At 53.2% G+C, this 17,588-nt stretch overlaps 9 protein-coding genes across 9 annotated transcripts; 5 read left to right on the top strand and 4 right to left on the bottom strand.

The window, feature by feature from the left end:
• Positions 1–640: 640 nt before the first annotated feature.
• Positions 641–1,291, top strand: Triagg1_1085 (uncharacterized protein; the record flags this gene model as incomplete). The annotated part of the gene is made up of 1 exon (XM_062904549.1): positions 641–1,291. One exon carries the CDS (start codon positions 641–643, stop codon positions 1,289–1,291), a length of 651 nt encoding a protein of 216 aa, XP_062760309.1.
• Positions 1,292–1,941: 650 nt separating this feature from the next.
• Triagg1_1084 (uncharacterized protein) lies at positions 1,942–4,234 on the bottom strand (the record flags this gene model as incomplete). The annotated part of the gene is made up of 5 exons (XM_062904538.1): positions 1,942–2,199; positions 2,263–2,964; positions 3,475–3,843; positions 3,910–3,980; positions 4,054–4,234. 5 exons carry the CDS (start codon positions 4,232–4,234, stop codon positions 1,942–1,944), a joined length of 1,581 nt encoding a protein of 526 aa, XP_062760308.1.
• Positions 4,235–4,560: 326 nt separating this feature from the next.
• Positions 4,561–6,377, top strand: Triagg1_1083 (uncharacterized protein; the record flags this gene model as incomplete). Its single annotated transcript, XM_062904527.1, has 3 exons — positions 4,561–4,686; positions 4,752–4,839; positions 4,903–6,377. 3 exons carry the CDS (start codon positions 4,561–4,563, stop codon positions 6,375–6,377), a joined length of 1,689 nt encoding a protein of 562 aa, XP_062760307.1.
• Positions 6,378–7,128: 751 nt separating this feature from the next.
• On the bottom strand, positions 7,129–8,153 carry Triagg1_1082 (uncharacterized protein; the record flags this gene model as incomplete). The annotated part of the gene is made up of 2 exons (XM_062904516.1): positions 7,129–7,996; positions 8,068–8,153. The coding sequence occupies 2 exons, from the start codon at positions 8,151–8,153 to the stop codon at positions 7,129–7,131; spliced, it is 954 nt and encodes a 317-aa protein (XP_062760306.1).
• A 467-nt stretch (positions 8,154–8,620) lies between these two features.
• Positions 8,621–9,304, bottom strand: Triagg1_1081 (uncharacterized protein; the record flags this gene model as incomplete). The annotated part of the gene is made up of 1 exon (XM_062904505.1): positions 8,621–9,304. One exon carries the CDS (start codon positions 9,302–9,304, stop codon positions 8,621–8,623), a length of 684 nt encoding a protein of 227 aa, XP_062760305.1.
• Positions 9,305–11,239: 1,935 nt separating this feature from the next.
• Positions 11,240–12,193, top strand: Triagg1_1080 (uncharacterized protein; the record flags this gene model as incomplete). Its single annotated transcript, XM_062904494.1, has 1 exon — positions 11,240–12,193. One exon carries the CDS (start codon positions 11,240–11,242, stop codon positions 12,191–12,193), a length of 954 nt encoding a protein of 317 aa, XP_062760304.1.
• A 979-nt stretch (positions 12,194–13,172) lies between these two features.
• On the bottom strand, positions 13,173–14,517 carry Triagg1_1079 (uncharacterized protein; the record flags this gene model as incomplete). Its single annotated transcript, XM_062904483.1, has 3 exons — positions 13,173–14,225; positions 14,305–14,435; positions 14,496–14,517. The coding sequence occupies 3 exons, from the start codon at positions 14,515–14,517 to the stop codon at positions 13,173–13,175; spliced, it is 1,206 nt and encodes a 401-aa protein (XP_062760303.1).
• Positions 14,518–14,999: 482 nt separating this feature from the next.
• Triagg1_1078 (uncharacterized protein) lies at positions 15,000–16,566 on the top strand (the record flags this gene model as incomplete). The annotated part of the gene is made up of 5 exons (XM_062904472.1): positions 15,000–15,138; positions 15,197–15,251; positions 15,313–15,335; positions 15,616–15,693; positions 15,755–16,566. 5 exons carry the CDS (start codon positions 15,000–15,002, stop codon positions 16,564–16,566), a joined length of 1,107 nt encoding a protein of 368 aa, XP_062760302.1.
• A 585-nt stretch (positions 16,567–17,151) lies between these two features.
• On the top strand, positions 17,152–17,508 carry Triagg1_1077 (uncharacterized protein; the record flags this gene model as incomplete). The annotated part of the gene is made up of 1 exon (XM_062904461.1): positions 17,152–17,508. One exon carries the CDS (start codon positions 17,152–17,154, stop codon positions 17,506–17,508), a length of 357 nt encoding a protein of 118 aa, XP_062760301.1.
• Positions 17,509–17,588: the final 80 nt, after the last annotated feature.

Here is a 17,588-nt window from a genome sequence, read left to right as displayed (position 1 = left end):
TATGACAGTGTGCGAGTGAGATTAGATATCAATGAGATACGATACGATATTCAGTACCTCATCCTTTGATCAGCCACAGACACCATCTTTCATCGAAAACCAGACCGATGGCATTGTTTGTTTTCAGAGACTTGTTTGCACTATAAACACTCTGGCTTAAACGGCATTGCCTCTTCCTTGTAGTGCCTTGTATTATATCCATGTCATCAATCACCACCACCAACTTTTAGCTTGTCGCGAAGCCACTCTACGCGCTGCGACGCATACAGAAAAAAAAAACCGCGACTCGCGCCACCTCTCAGCGCTTGCAGGCGTCTCTCTCGTCGCGCCTCAGCTGCTGCAAATACCTGCTGGGCGACCCGCCTCGTTACCTCAACGACCGCCCAATCCCAATTGATCCGGTCTCGCTCAGCTTCTGTTCCCCCAAAACTCAATTCGCCCGGGCCTCCTCTCTTTTCTTCTCTTCCTCTTCTCCCGTATCACCAACAACTTTGTTTCTTTCTTTTCATCATCATCTCTTTTTTGCTGCAAAAAGCATTGATTGAGAGGGAAGCGTTGCGTGCGAGCGAGCGAATTCCATTACAACTTGGTTCTTCTTCAAACTTGATTTTATTTTCCTGCAATCTTTCACACTATAGCCATGGCGACGCTCCTCAAGCGCAAACGCTCCGCCGAGCTCTGCGACAACTCTATGATGGTCCTCGACGCACCGGCCCTGCACAGCCGCACCCTCAAGCGCTATCGCGACAACCGGCCGTCGGACGAGGAGGTCCATCGTAAGTTCTACGAATGGCGCGCCCACCACCATCTGAGCCCCAACCTGAACTCATGCCTGCCCGCAGAGCACACCCTGGACCTGCTGTACTCGGCACAGCAGCGGCCGCAGGGCCACCAGCAGCCTCAAGACGCCGTCATCGTCGCCCAGTCCGAGTCCGAGCGGCAGCCGGCTGCGAACGCGAACTCGAACGGCCAGCATCAACAATCGCTGCACAAGTTCTGGGACATTGGCTCCGAGCCCAGCTCCGGCACCTCGTCGCCCGGCATCGCCAACCCTTGCGCGCCGCCCACCAATTGCGACGACTGCGGCGCCGCCCTGGCCGGCAGCGACGACGACATGGACGTGGACGGCGGCTCTGCGCAGGACACGGCGTGCGGCGCGTGCGGCAAGCACGTCTGCTTCAGCTGCTCGGTGAGCAACCTCGGCGAGCAGAAGCGCTGCCTGCAATGCGCCGGCCGAAGAGTCTGGATCGGCGGCATTGGCTGGACGAATGCCGGCGTCTCGGTTTGTTAAAATGCATGAGATTTTGAAAACCCCTCCCCATACTTTGGATTGGTATTCTGTTCTGTTCTTTTTTTTTTTTCCTTGTCATCTCAATTCTGATTCTAGTCCTCGATTCTGATTTGGGCGAGCTTTTGAGGAGCTCTTGCTTTGGGACGGCTTGGCGTTATCAGGGGTATGCACATGTGTGTGTGTGTGTGTGTGTGTGTGTGTGTGTAATGTCTGCATGGCATTGATGAAGAAAAGCCAAGAGTTGGCTGCATGGCTGGCATGCTTTAGCGGGCATTAGTGTATTGTATAATACGGGATTTCAAACTTGCTTTGCCACTGGAATTACATGTCCCGTTCTCCTGAATGCCGTTTCACTTGGGTCCTCTTATGACAAAGTTCCACCTAGGTATACAGCGTGTTAAAGTACTGGGAGTGTCACTTGCACCCTGCTTCGTGGAGCCGTAGTCCAAACTTGAAAGTAGAATAGTAATGCTGATAAATGGCTATCTCTGTTATTAAATACATTGTAGGCCCAAATATACCAAGTGACGAACACGCCACGGGCAAGTTGGGTACTTCCGTTTCACTCTCATTAGCATATTCCCTGATTCCGACCTGTACACCAGCATCCAGATGAAGACCAAGAAAAAAAAACCTCCGTAGAGAACCGTCTAGCCACGGCGCCGAGTGGTGGGGCCCTTCTTTGGAACAGACGACGAACTTCCTTCGGACAGAGCTCCGACAGAAATCACCTCCTTCTGCTTGCCCCTGGCCTTGGCGGACGGGGCGTTCCAATAGTACACCATCTGCAGAGCGAGAATGGCGTTGAGGGCAAAGCCAGAGATGAAGCCGTACAGTATAAGCTTGTCGTCGACCTCTTGGAGGGTAGTGAAGATGCGGGTCAGCGAGCCGGCCAAGTAGTTGAAGACCTAGATTTTTCAATTCCGTTAGCCAACATTTCGTTCAGTGTGAGGCAGCAAGTGTAAACAAACCGCAAAGGCGCTGAGCTGGCCGGTGCCTCCCTCTTGCCAGATGGCGAGGATCTGAGGAACTTTGCTGGCAACGCCGAGGACACCAGCACCAGCTTGTAGGTAGCTCAAGGCCTGCATATCCACAATGTTGTCCGCAAACAGCGCTGCCGCACTGACGGCCAGCGCGGCGACAAACAAGGCAGCCGTGGTGGGCCGGCCGCTGTAGTTGAGGACGAGCATGGCGATGATGACGTTCTGGCCCATGATGAAGGCGGTCTCGCCAAAGGTGCTAAAGGGGAAGCCGTTGCGCACGTTGTAGGCCAGCGAGATGAGGTACGCGCTCGTCTCCAGCAGGTACGACAAGAACGACACGCCCTCGGCGGACTTGGACCGCAGCAGCTTGAGGATCTGCGGCACCTTGACGACGGCCGAGGCGCCGACGATGCCGATGCCCAGGCCCTTGCTGATGGCCAGCTTGATGCATTCCGTGTTTTCGACGTCGACGTCGAGCAGCAGCGCCTTGTAGCAGGTTTCGCCCACAATCGACACGCCCAGGTCCCGGATGGGGGCCGGCAGGTTGTGCGTGATGGGCTGGACGAGAGACCGGACGGCGTCCATGGCGGGCGGATCGGATGCGAGGCTGAGCTTTTGGAGCTTGGAAGCTTGGACAAAAGACGAGGCTGCTTCGTATCGTTTTCGTTTTCGTTGTCCGCGAGAGGGAGCCTGGTTGGGGGGAGAAAAAGAGAAAATAAGGCTTGATGCTTTTTTCAGTTAGACGCGCCTCTTGCGCCTAGTGCCGGGGTGGAGCTCAAAGAAAGTTGTCCAAGCCCCCCTTCGAGGTTGCGTCGCAATGCTGGGCTGGTAGCTTTGAAGCTATCGTTTTGTTCTTCGTTCTCGTTCCTTGTGCGGAATGCGACGCTTCTTTGTCCGAGCCCTGGTCAAGTTCAGGCCAGATTGCGCTTGTGCCTGGATGACATCAGGTTATGGCGGGGGGGCCTTGCGACTTTGGTGTGGCTCAGCTGCGGCGTGTGTCAGGCGATTCAGTTTCAAGGTTGTTCGAGGGCTTGAAGGGGAAATCGGTAGAACTGGCTGTGGAATAGTCTGGAAAACACGCAGAAATGAGATGGTGGGTTGACATGAATATGCATTGCTGTACATGTTGTCTTCCATTACCTATAGGTACTAATACATGGAATTACCTGTTACACAGATCGATATCCAACCTATCCTTACATCTCGAGTCCTGCCCATCTTGTTGCCACCGCCTGCCTGCATTGACCGCATGGCGCTGGCAGTGGGCCTGAGGGAGGCAGCTGGAGAGGCGATCAGCCGGAGTCCAGCGGGCTTAGCGGCGGGATGGGGGACGGGGGGCAGGTCATTGATGGAGTCGATAGCAGGCTGGGCACTGGAACTTAGGCAGTAGCCGCCAATATTGCCTTCATGTTCCAACAAGCACCGCTGGAAATACTGGTACAATGAGTCTGGCTGGTTTGACCGGATCCGATACTTCCAGGTTCGCTTCAAACTCTCCATCTCCATCACTCTGCCTAACGTGATGCCATCAACTCTTTCATCACCGCTCTCTGTCTCTCTCTTCTCCATCTGTGACATCATTCTCAGCCCAGTCTTTTTACTTCTTTATGCACTGCAAAGGCAAAACGCACGCACTAATCTGTTGCACCAGCTAACCACCAAAGCGATCAACCGCTCGCCCCAATCACAGCAGCACAAGTCAACCCCTAGCCCATGCTAGTCGTAGTCGACATGCCTCGCCTTTGTCCGCCCTTTGCACCACCTGCAGCCACGACGCACGTGTCAGCCCGTGAGGGTCCGTGAGGGGCCGTTTGCGCCATTCGTCCTTGGTCACCAGCATCACGGCCGTGGCCTTGGTCATGATGGAGTCGCATCTGCTGGAATCCAGTGCCTGGTCAGCATCTGCCTCGGTCTGGCCAGCCTCTGATACGCCAGCCTTCTTTTTTTTTTCTTTTGCCATGGCATAGCCGAGCCTTTCTGTCTCCAGTCTCTTTTCCTTCCATGTTATCCTCCTCCCTTGTCTTCTTTCATCCTGCCGCTCGTCCTTCCACGTCCTTTGTGGCGCACAACTGCCTTGCTAGGCTGTCTGACTGCCTTTGATCAAAGCCAACCCACCCCCCATAGCCTATTTGACTCCAGGCCCGGGCCCTGCCGCAGCTAGTGACATCAATTCCATCTCCCACCCACCTTTTGCTTCCTGCCTCTCAGCTTTTGTTTTTGTTCCTGGAAAAAAGCCTACAGACCGTCTTGGATGCGAGCCTTTCTCGCCGTCAGTCGCCGTTCAGAATGGCCGTTCCGCGATCGAATGGCTCAGCGCCGCCGGAGCCCATCAAGTACACCTACATGTTCGAAACAGACAAGAGTCCGACAATGCAGTTTGATGCTCTGCTGAGATCAATCGCGCGCTTTATCGTATGCCTTGGCCTCCGACCCGACATGGCCAATAGAGACGGCACAGCTAATGGTTTTCGTGACAGGTCGTTGAGCTTGGCGACAAGAATGATTCTCATCTTACTCCCAAGAAGCTCGCTGCGTTTTACAAAGCCGTGGGTGGTGATTATGACTGTACGTCGGTAGCAAGCGGGCGACAGGGGGGACTGCGCTTCATGTGTTAACTCGCCGCAACAGCCTTATTCATGGAGACTCCTCACTCAACCATTTCCTACATGTGGTCGGTGACGGGTTGCCAGCACAGTCTGCAGCCTACTGAGAACGACTTTGCTCCGCCTTCCATCCCGGCCTTGACGCCCCGGGGCTTCTCGCGCTGGGAGTCGGTAGAGATCCTTCTCGGACCCGAAGAACATGTGCCCTTCATCCAGTACGCTGTCAAGCATTGGGCCCTGAGGCATCCCGAGACGGGCCAAGCCTTCCCTCCCGATCTTCCCGCCAGCGTCTTTCCCGCACAATCAGATCAGGCAGTCGACCGCTGGCACAAGCAATGTGCCGATACCTTGCGCGACGAAGCGTTCAGGGAGGGAGGGGCAGCAAGCATGCCCAGCTCCAGCTCTACGTCACGACCCGGGCCATCCCCAGAACCTACCGCGCCCAGGTTCGCCTACGTTCATACCGCAGATCCCTTCCGTCCCGTCTCCCCTCGATCGAGGGCTGCTGATCCGAATCAGCCCGAAAGGTTTACTTATGTCCATGTAGGCGGAAGACATGGGGCTAATTTTGGCCAAAGGCCTCCTATGCGTTCGCCCGAACGACCTCGCCGCCAGAGACCCGGCGATGACGCCGCCAGACGTCGAAGCTTTTCCGACTATGCTTCCACACGCCAACCACACGCAGACGGAGTCCGCCATAGCTACTCTGGGACCTATCTCAACCCGGATCCCACCCGAACAACGCCCAGCCGACCCGGCCAAGACCGTCGGCATAGCCATGCCCAGCATCACTCGTCTGAATCGTCAGGCGATGAATCCGTGGATGAACACATGCACATGAGAGCCAGGCGGCGACAACGTACCGGCTCGCCCACGACTCCTGGCGTTCGCCGGGTTGTCCCGCCATCATCGGGGCCTCCACCGTCAGCGGGCTCCAGCGTTCCTTCTTTCCGGACCCATCGCAGCGATAGTCGGGCTGAAGATGCAAGGAGAAGGGCCAGCCCGTTTGGCAACCTTAGGGAAAAGGTCTCGGAGACGGTTTCCAACATACTACCAGGAAGCCATAGCCGAAACAGCTCAAGACACAGCTCCGTCAACGACCCTATTCGCGTGCGAAGAAGCCGCGAGCACATTCCCCCATCCCGATTGAATCAGAACCACTCAGATCTTGCCTCGGACGGCGTATCGGAGGACTCCAGCGAGGAGGAGCTCCGCCATCGCCAACGATTGGATGAGCGGCGAGATCGCTACCGTACTGACGACCAAGACTCTGGTGGGCACAGGGACCGACAGCAGCGGCACCCACGGGTTCGTCCAGATCCAGCGCGGCGCACCAGCAGCCATGCCGATGCCGACAGGCGGCGAGACACGGGGTGGGATGTGCGAGACAGAGATCGCATCAGGGAAGACAGAAAGTGGGATAGACGATCCATGGAAGACGGTTTGGCAAACCCTGGAGGAATGCCTAACCGGCGATACCAGGAATCGGCTTACACCTGAAGTGCGCCCTCGTGCAAATGAGAGAGGGCGCTTTTCAGTTCTTATGACGTGATGACGGATATCAATCACTTGTACGGAGTTTAGCGATTGGGGCCTTTTTTCCTTTCATCTTTCATTTCATTTCATTCTATTTCAAATTGTCTCTTGTTTCTATTTTTTTCTTTTGGTAAAGGTCAATGCGGCTACATAGAGACACGCACATATATAACAGCAATGATCAAAATGACTGGAACGCCTCGATCCATTGACTCTTTTGTACCACTATATGTCTTTCCATGGTATTCTGTTGGCTCTAAATAGTCTCTTTGGAGGCGAGCAATCTCATGCACAATTTTTGGTATCAAGTCTTTCCGCCTCTTTCCCCATGAACAGAAAATGCACATAGTACCCATGGTCAGCGCTGCTGCTACGATCCATCTGTTTAGTGGCAGACGAAGACTTATCAATGCTCTTTACATTAGGGAGGTTGCTATTCCGCTCTATCCCTGTTGCTGCCCCTGCAGTTTGATCGGTCTGTGTGCGGTCAAATATGCCCGGCGCAGCAGATACAGAACAGAATACCAGCCCTAAGAGGAACAGCACTGATAAGCCTGCATCTGCCACTGAACAGACGGGGGATCGGCCAAAGTGCTGCACATGTAAAAAAGGGTTTGGTGGTGAGGGGGTTTTCGCTAGCCGTTTTATGTAGCCAGCATGCTGTGTTTCTATCCTCATCTCATCGCAGTATCTTCCATCACCCCTCTAGGCCTGGCTAGACGGACATTTTCATGGGAATCGATTTGTGGGGGTCGTATCCTTTGACCACGAAGTCCTCGACCTTCCAGCCATCGATGCTGCCGCCCTTTTCCCGCGTAATCTCCAGCTCGGGGAATGGCCGAGGCTCGCGCTCCAGCTGTGTCTGGAGAGCGTCGATGTGATCGATGTAGACGTGTGCGTCTCCCATGACGTGGGTAAGACTTCCGGGCACCAGATCGCACACGTGGGCGAGCATGTGCGTGAGCAGCGCATAGCTGGCGATGTTGAAGGGGATGCCGAGGCCCATGTCGCAGGAGCGCTGGTATAGCTGGCAGTGGAGGTGGCCCTTTGGCTTGTTTTCCTCCGTGGGTTCTGCGGCGCCAACGCCCCGTCCGCGCCCAGGGTACGAGACGTAGAACTGGGCAAACATGTGGCAGGGCGGCAGGGCCATGCTCTTGAAGTCTCGCGGGTTCCAGGCGCTGAGGATCATTCTCCGGTCGTAAGGGTTGTTGCGCAGCTTGTGGATGATCTCGGCCAGCTGGTCGACGCCCTTGCCGGCGTAGTCTGCCTTTGCGTCGACGTACTCGGCGCCAAAGTGTCGCCACTGGAAGCCGTAGACGGGGCCCAGGTCACCGACCTCGCGGTGGGTCAGGCCGACGCTGTCGAGGAACTCGCGGGACCCATTGCCGTCCCAGATCTTGACGCCGACGTCGTTGAGGGCGATGGAAGATGTGTTGCCCTCGATGAACCAGAGGAGCTCGGCGATGACGGCGCGGAGAAAGACCCGTTTTGTTGTGAGCAGAGGAAGGATGGGGCGGCCGTTGTCGTTGAGCTGGAACTTGAAGCTCTGGGGTGCGAAAACAGACAGGGTACCTGTGCCGGTGCTGGGGGAAGGGACAAAGCGTCAGTACGTGAGAGCCGCATGTCATGTATGTCACCTAGGCGGTGCCCTTACCGATCGGGTCTTCGCTCACCCTGGTCCAAGATCTCGCGGACCAGGTTGAGGTACTGGTGCTCCTCGTGTACGGACGTAGACCCCATGTTTTCCTCGGGCCGAAAGTAGGAACAAAGGCCGAAGAAAAATATGCGGTATCAAGGAGAGATAAGGGGAGCAGATGGACACGCAGAGGTTAGCGGGGGAAGGGAAAAGGGAAGGGCTGCAAAGACGAGACAAAATTGGGCGGTGATGTGATACCCGATGGCTTCTGTGTGACGTGGGGGAAAAGAGGCGACGCGCTGGGACGCGCTCGATTAATTAAGGCGGAAGCGCTACACGTGATTTCGCGCCAGCTCATTTAGCATTGAATGTTTGAGTCAAGCAACGAACATACATGTCATGACCAAGATTCGCTGTTTATACTCTATACTTTATACAGTGCTACTATGTAATATTTGATGAATTCTCTGTTAATAAGATATGGGGGCGAGGAGCTCAATCCAAAAGACTGTCTCGTTTCAACTCCCAGCGTTGTCATACGTGCATCAAGAAAAGAGAGAAGAAACCATTGTCAGTTTCGCTCTTGCGCTGGGGCCACTGCCATCAATCCCACCAGGGTGACGTCTCCCCCCTTGTTAGCCAACCGGATGTCTTTGGTCGTCCACTGCTTGAACTGCTTGAACTTTGTCTTTTCCAACACTTTCCTGCTTCCCGGATTTGCCACGTCTACTACGGCAACGAGCATCTCGACAACAGGTTCATCGCCCGTCTCCAGCGCTTGTGCATCCAGGCTCGTCGCATCAACCTCAACCTCCACCTCGCTGCGAGGCAAACTCCACCAGCTCTGGAGAAAAGCCGTCAGGAACTCGGTGGCGTATCCCTTCCCCCATGCCTCCTGTTTGAACGTGTAGCCAACCTCTGGCCACCCAAAGCAGCGCCCTGAGATGCTGTGCATGCCGCCTTTGCCGACCAAGTCGCCCGTGTCCTTTTCAAAAATGTGGAAGCGATAGGATTTGATGTCGTTTGGGGGGAGCATCACGTCTAGGCTCCTGCGTGTGTCCTCGAGAGTCTTGTCCGCGCCCTCGACGGAATACTTCATAGCTTCATGCTGGATGCGAAGCTTGTGTAGAGCGGGCACGTCTGAGATGCGTGGCGCTCGGATTATGAGCCGCGGAGTGTGCATTTCATCGCGAGAGTCGTTGGGCGGGATGAGCGGGAGCGTCGTACGGATCGTGATTCTCTGCCGTTGTTCCATGTCCACCTGTGCCGAGATCAAGAACACGGATTTTGAAAAAAGACGAAAATCTCGATCCGACCAGGTTGAAGCCCAGGACTTGTATATATTTGTCTTTTATCCTTGATGTTGCCCACTTGGAGTGATGCCACGCCTCTTGAAATCTCCGGGGCCGAGATTAGATAGCCCCCACGTTTGCAACTACTACTGCTACTTTGAAGTTGCTGTCTATATCCATAGGTATTAAAGAGGCCAGCATCCAAGATTGCGCACGTCTATTGCTGCTATGGCGTTATAGGCAAGATACACGCAACTAGGTTCGGTATGAGTCAACAGGTGAGCACAATCATGGGACGTGTGTCTGGTTCGTGTGTTCGCCTAGGGCCATGTGTCCACGCAGCGAAGATATGGAGTACCAACTGGACAATCCCCAAAATAGGCGCCGGGTCAGTTGTTATTACTCATCGCCGAGGGACTGGAGCCTAAAGACGAGCCGCACCAAGCCGAGTCGTTCACGTCGGAGCGCTGAGGATGCCGGAGCCGTCGCAATGGCCATTCAGGCAGCTACAGTTGCAGTGCCCAATGCTTATGTTGCCTGTACGCTGACGACGTTTTACTGTAGTCGTATTGCAGCAGCGGAGCGCACTTTGACATTTTGACGGAGTTTTAGAATGATGGAGTACCTATGAATACAACAGGTACCGACCTTCTCTCACTTGCCTCTACTCTGGCAGGTACTAAAGTTGAAACTTATCCATGAACGTGTTTCATCTCTACTCTACAGGGTAGGAAGGCCACTGACATGCGTATACTTGAGGAGATACAACTCTGCAAGAAGTTGAAGCAAAAGAAAACGCATTCCGGTGATCAATAATACTGTAGAAAAGGATTGATCAAATTCAATATTCTGCTACTAATGTGCGGTTTAGGTAGTAAGTGCAGTAGAGCAACTGCAGACAGGGTCCCGTCGTTGTTACCGACCCAATCAGCGGTGCCTGTCGCCTGCAACGGCCAGCCCACCAATCCATCACGATCAAATCGAACTGCTGCTTCCAGCCAAGCCTCGGGGACCAGGATGCTCATGTACATACATTGCTCGTACATGTAGGCAGACCGCTGCTGCTGATTCCATGTACTTCATGTACTCCATGTGCAAGTACAGTACCTCTACGAGTACTAAATCCAGCTGAGGTGCATTCTTTCTTCCCCGGCCTTCTATTCTATTCCCCTGTACGGAGCGCTGTAGATTACGGAGCCCGTCATGCAGTTGCTTGGTCCACTCCGTCGCTCGCTGGACACCTGCCAGATAGCCGTAGCAGTAGCAGTAGCAGTACAGTAGCACTCACTTACTCACTCGCTGGATCTTTCTTCACCACGACCAGCAGCATCATCTACTCCATACCTTATATCCTCAGGCCCTCATCCGAGAGCAGACGCACAACAAACATCGTCGGGCTGTACAACAACCTGAACTGCTGCCTGCATCTCTCCCGCCTCAACCTCAAGCCCAACATTGATTGACCTTTGCCTACTAAGCGTCCTGCTTCCCCCCTTAGAGGCTCTCCTTGTCCCGTGCGCGGCCACCCTCTCGGATCAGCCCCCCAGAAATAATCTCGGAGGCATTGTGTCCATTCCTAGCGGTCCCAGCACTACGAGCACCAACCCGAGTCCGCCCGCATTCGGTGCCTTGTTGGCTTTGCATCTCTCCATCTTCCCTTGAACATACAAAGCAAGCCAACGTCTTCCAACAGCAGCCTCTTCTCCTGCTTCAACTTCCCTTGCGGCGCCCTCGCTCAATCGCCAAGTTACGCAACCCTCGACTGGCGTCTTTCCGCTAAAAGCCGCTTCGTCGTCCGATTCAGCCGAAACCACCAGACGACTGGTGGCGCCGTGATAAATTCTGTCCAGTGCAAATACGCCCCTCGTTTTGAATCTACCACAGCGCCTGCCGCAGCCATGAAGGGCCAACCCATCGACCAGCTCGTGTACGAGGAAATGTTTCCTCGGCCAAAGACGTTTGATCCGCAGGACTTTCAAGCTCTCCTTCAACGCAGCCTCATCCCCGAAGTCCGCCAGGAGACGCACGCCTTCTACGGCCATCTCGAGACGCAAGAAGCCAAGTATCCCGGGCTCGACTACACCCATCGCACTCACCGCATCCGACTCAGCCGCTGGCAATGGCACCGCCGTCTTTTCAGAGCCTTTGACAGCTTGGGTCTTACACACGCCGAGATTTCTGCCCTCACCAAGTGGGAGGGCACCAAGTGGGCAAAGGAGAAGTTTGAGAAGGAACAAGGCATCGTTATCAGGGACACCGCGGCCGATGGATTCCCGAATTGGACGGAGCCTGACCGGCCGGCTGCCCAAGGGCGATCTGTCAGGATAAGCACCATTGACATGTCGAATCTGGACGACGACGAAAACATGGACGTGGAAGAGAGTGACGAGGAGCTTGCGAGCGTGGGTGTGCGGCTCAACGAGCGTCTGCGCGCGCAGGCCGCCCGGCGCGAAGCCGGCGACACATCCGTCGTCCTGGACGAAGAATGGGAGCAGTGGCTGAAGAATGCCATTGAGAGCGGCGAGCTGGCCCTCTTGACCGAGAGGATGACGGAGGAAATGCTTAGCCAGTCCCGTTCGTCCAGCTCCATGGCCGCCAGCCTCCTTCCCGACGACATGCTGCACATGGCACGGGCTGGCCAGTGGTCGGAAATTCCCGAGTTCCTCCAGCCGCTGCTCCGCCGCACAATCGACAACGAGAACTCCCTTCGTAGCGAGCACATCTTGACTTCGGCCACGCGGTCCACCCTGCAGTCCGCTCCCGATCACATCCCTTGGCCACGGCGAACATATTCGGATTTACGGCTGCCGGCAGGGGAATCGTCTACGGGCCAGTCTGGAAGACAGGCTTAAAGGGAGTGTGGCCCAAAAGACGACACACTTTTTTATGATGCAGTGCCTCCGAGCTGATAGAACAATTCGAGGGACTTTAGCAAGTTTTGTTTTTTCTTTTTCTTTTTGCTTCTTGCATTTTCTTAGAAGTCTCGAAATTCTCTAGATAGATGTCTGATTTCATTTTGTTTTCTAGCCCGTTCACCTTTAGCGAGATAGTTTTGCGCTTTGGTCGCATTTTTGTCAAGCATATGGGGGACATTACTCTGTTTTGCTTCCATGTACTTTTTTTTATATTTCCCTGCTCGGAGTTTAGGCGGTCAAGCGCGTACACAATGGTTTCCTTCCTCATTTTTTTCTTCCTCTTGTTCTTTTTGTTTGAGAGATTATTTTTTCTTCTTCTTCGTTTTCTGCCATGCGTCGGAGTCTTGTAGATAGGTAGGCATATATGTGTGTACCTAAGAGAGAAGAAGGATAACAGAGATTGAAGGTTAGCTGAGGAGGAAACGAAAACACATTGTCAGCACAGAAATGCAAGCAAAAGACTTGATGGGGCATTTAGATGGATTGCTACAATAACATGACGAGGTCCATGGCACATCTGGCATGTGTCTTTCACTTCGCTTTTCACTCTACTAAATTTCGTCTCTAAATGTTTTGAAGTTCTCGTGATATAGATAGTTGCAAGTACAATATTAAAATACAGAGCCTTGGTATAATGCGGCCCACGACATCCTGGGCAAAAGTTGTTTCGATTGAAGCTTTTTTACCCCGACATTGCTTTTGGGGATGCAGCTGATGATAATACGCCAACCTAATGTAAAATCCGTCCATGCAACCCGCGCCTGCGCCTGTACCGAAACGCCATTGCTCTTTTGGGTTCAAACAGGGGTCCAACAAAGATTGTTAAAAAAAAAGGAACATAAAGAATAGCCAACGTCTCGTATCATGATATCATGGAACACATGCTTCCCAATTTGAGTGGATTCTGGGAGACATTCTACTTCTCCGGCTCAAGATGTGACCACTCCGGGACGGCTTTGATCTGCTGCCACATGAACCGTTCAAGCTTATTAGCCGACTTGGCATATGGTGTACTCTCGTTGTTGTATTTGCGGCAGTTGTCAAAAATGAGTTTGGCGTCCTTGATAAAGTCTTCGGGCGTGGCATATTGATCGGCTTCCAGCTTGCTTTCCATTGTGCTGAGGTCCATGGGCTCTTTGATCACGTCATAATAGTCTGCCACGTCGTCTCTGTTGACCGGGACGAGGAATGGCCAAGCAGAATTGTGGTTCTGGAGATCGTTGAGTAGATGAAGAAGCTGGTTGTAGTTGGGCCCGTGGCGTGGCTGGCGGGCAAGCTCGTCCATATCGGGAGACCACCCGGATGCCCGGATGGCTGGGATGTCGAGAGGATTGATCTGGCGTATGCCATTCTTCCACTCCTTTGGTGGCGGGTGAATGTTGTGAGACTTGGAGTATGCTCGAATCTTGGCCTGGACGCATTCCTTCTGCTTAAGGAGCATGCGACCCATTTCTAGATATCGAATGCGTGGTAGCATTGAGCATTGCATAATGGTTCCACCCTCGTAATCCTTGATGTATCCCATCCAAACATGTTTCGGCAAGGTGATTTCTTTTGTAAATCCCTGCTTCTTGAAATAACCAATCGCATAATTGTCGGCATATGTCAAGAAGTGCATGACATCGCTTGTCGCCTTGACATAGTCCTTCAGATGTGACATGAGATGCGCACCGTATCCCTTGACTTGCTGGTCGGAGCTGATAGCACAAAACACGATTTCGGCGAATTGGCGACCCTTGAAGGGTCGATATGTGATGCCGCCCACGACCTCGAGCGGCTTCTTGACAATGGCGATGGAGAGATGGGTTCGATCGTAGACGAGTCGCGCGATGTAGTCTTTGGGCATTTTGGGGAGCTGCTTCTGAAAGATGCATTTGAGACCTGTGAGAATGATGAGCGATTCGCGCTCGTTGTCGTTGTTGACGACGCGGAATTCGATTTCGCCGTTGCGCTCTTCAATGACGGCCGGCTAAGTGGGAGTGTAAGTATGAGAAAGCCATCACACATAGGTGGATGTGTGGATGCGAGATGCCAAGGATGATGCGCACCTTTTCAGGGAATGGAATTGGCTTCATCTCGGCGGGCTTCTGCTCTGCTTCCTCAACGGCATCCTCATCGTGCTTGACCCGCTTAGATGAGGTGGGAGAGGAGGGATCATCCTCGGCTTTGCGCTTGCCACCTAGTTTGATGCGTCAATGATGCGATGGGTTTCTAAGTAACGGGATGCTTGTCGCCTTACTCTCTTCTTTCACATCGACCATGATGTCGGAATGCGCCGGTGTGACTGGCCCTTGAGGGGTAAATCGATGAGAGATGATGGAATTATGGAGTGGTTGAAGATGGCATGCATCATATTAGAGACGGTGCAATAAACGTGACGTTGGGCACGCGGTTTCAAGGAGAGCATGGCCCGAGCGTCCTGCTTAGGTAACATTTCTGTGGGGGAAAGTAGTGGGTTCTTCGTTCCTGCTAAATTCATTCATCAGTTGCTTGAGGGCAAGTGCTGCTTACATGATGCCAAAGTGCCACGAATCGCGCTAGACCCAATCGGCGTAATCGGCCAGATATCAAACATGGACAGCTGTGCACTCACTGCACGAGCTCCCTCCAGCTCCAACAATCTCGCGATTGATTGAACTGTCACCGGCTCCAACGAGAAGCCGATTGCGCCAAGTTCCCTCCCTGCCATCCCTCGTGAGAAGCAGTCTGGAGCCTCAATCGCTCGTTGCACAAAGCGCAGCACATGGATTCCTCACTGCACCAAGTTTGGCAAGCTGCTGCTGGCAGTCCCTTCCTCCCCGTTATTGCTAAGGAAAGCCAATTCACCGTCGCCTTTGCGCTTCTCTCCCTGGGACTCCTTTTTACCGGTATCTTTGCACTGAGTAAGTTCTCTCGATATGCTGAAGAATGGGATATACGTCTAATCATAGGTTGTCACAGATCGTTCTCTGGTCAGCGTCGTTGCGCTCGGCGTCCCGGCCTCTCTAGCAATTGCGTATGAAGCAGCCCCCGTTGATGTGCCGTTTGATTGGAAAGTATATGCTAATGCATCACAGCGTTGGAACTGTCTACATGTTCTGTGCGGTCGGAGTTTATGTCTGAGATACCCATTGTATACTAGTTGGCAAGAAAATCGCAAAAAGAAGGCTCCCAGAGCGAGTTGTTTTGTCTTGCGCCGTCCCTCATTTCATTACGCCTACAAGATTTGTTCTCACACCTGTTCTATTTCCTCCAACATTTGACCATTGCCCTGCCCAGAGAGGGTGTTTTTTTTTCGACAATGGCTGCAGAAGTAAAGCCTGTCTTTCGAGCGGTCTCGACATCTCCGAGGCCGCTATACCAACTTCTCCGCTGCATAGACTTTGCGCAGAGAGTCCATGTCCAGATCACCGAAGATGGCATTCGCTTTGCGGCCGATAATTCGCGGGTCATGCAAGGTGCGATCTGATTGAAATGATCTCTTGAGAGCGTAGGCGGCAGAGCTAACAGTAGGCGCAGGGGTTGCATTTCTGGACAAGACTCTGTTTTCTGCGTATACTGTGAACTTTCCCCTGTCAGAAGATGGCGAAACACCTGAATATCCCAACTTCCAAATACCCTTATCGACATTCCTCGAAATCTTGCAAATCTTTGGATCTGTGGACATGGCTGCTCGAGCTCAGAAGGCCGACCAAGACCCATACCGAAGTAACTTTCGCAACTACAGGCCAAGTGCGTTTAGCAACCAGACTCTTGGCATACCTGGGACCTGCACCATGTTATACGCCGAAGAGGGCGATCCGTTCAAAGTCACCCTCGAAGAGTCTGGCATCAAGACTACTTCAGCGCTGTCAACCTATCTTCCCGAGATGCCAGAGGATATTCCGTTTGACCGTAATGACTTGACATTCAAAATCATCATGTCGTCCCGCACCTTGTTTGACTGCATCGCCGAGATTATCCCAGCGGGGCCCGTCAAGCTGACTATAACAGCCACCAAGACCTCGCCATTCTTAACCCTATCTTGCGCTGGAGACATTGGTAGCTCTAGTGTGGACTTTGCTCGAGGAAAGGATCTACTCGAAACGTTCACCATCAACGAACGCTGGTCACAGGCATACAAGTTTGACTTTATCAGGCATGCCAGCGAGGCGATGCGTATTGCAAGCAAAGTCAGTCTTAGAGGCGACAGCCAGGGCGTCCTGAGCTTACAATTCATGGTCGACGTGGAAGGAGGGAAGAGGAGCTTTTTGGACTTTCGTTTTGTTCCATTCGCCTCACACGACGACGGCGATGAAGAGGATGATGTTGAGTCGGAAGCATATGATTAAGGTAGTCACATCTAGTACGGAGTAATTGAAGCACGTTAGCATGATGAATTAATTCTATTTTTTACTATGACGAAGCTGCCTCAATACTTTGAGAATGAAGGCATCCCTTCCAGACACTAAATACGGTATGGATGTGTCGATAGGGCTCGTCATGACGCGGTGTGAAGCTCATTATCGCGTGTGTGAGACATCAATTGAGACCAAAAGCCCGCTGTTTCTCACATGCTTTGGATGACTCCCTTGCGTCCAGATTATGAGCAAGGTCCACTTGTGTGAGACTTTGCAAAGCGAAATGAGGTGGTCGCCCAGGAGGTCCTTGAAATGCATTCCGACGATTACTATTGAGTGGCGGATAGGGGTTGGGCCGCGACATGAGATTCTCTTTATTTAGAGCTCTTTAACCCCGTGGCATACATATTCTTTTCTTAATCCCACTTCCTTCCTTCTCTTCTTTTATGAAGCTATTCACACAATTTGCATAGTGGAAAACGAAATCTTTGTGTTAGTTGTTGACGACTCTTGCAAGACTTCGACTCCGTGCCTCCCATTAGCTATACGATCTGAGCAGCTCACCCACTCGATACAATGTTTCAATCAAAAGGCATCCGACTTGACTCCCAACCCGAGAAACTCCCGTCTCCTCTCTTTTACACCCCAAAACCCTCCATTTCATGGCACGCAGACGTCCTCGAGTCCATCAAGAATTGGCTCACCATGTGCTGCGGCAACCGCACCGCCTACAAGACGAGCGACGCGGCAGTCAGGATACTGGAAGAAGGGAAGAGCCGGGTCGAGGAAGACTGCGAGCCACTGATTGAAGGCGGGACGAGTGCTGCGGAGAAGAGGGAGGCGTTGAGGGCAACGTTCCCAAGGCATGCGGCCGCCTCGTTTTTGAAGACGGGGACGTCGCTGGCGATGATGGAGGCGAATTGGGTGTTGTGAAGGCAGGGGAAGAGAAGGGAGATGCCATGGAAGGGGGTATACCTTTGGGATTCTGGAGAGGACATGTTTGGTATGCGTGT

The sequence above is a fragment of the Trichoderma aggressivum genome (genome assembly GCF_033847375.1).
Source record: "Trichoderma aggressivum f. europaeum strain CBS 100526 chromosome Unknown scaffold_002, whole genome shotgun sequence".
NCBI lineage: Eukaryota > Fungi > Ascomycota > Sordariomycetes > Hypocreales > Hypocreaceae > Trichoderma > Trichoderma aggressivum.
This window is presented reverse-complemented; position numbering and strand designations above follow the sequence as displayed.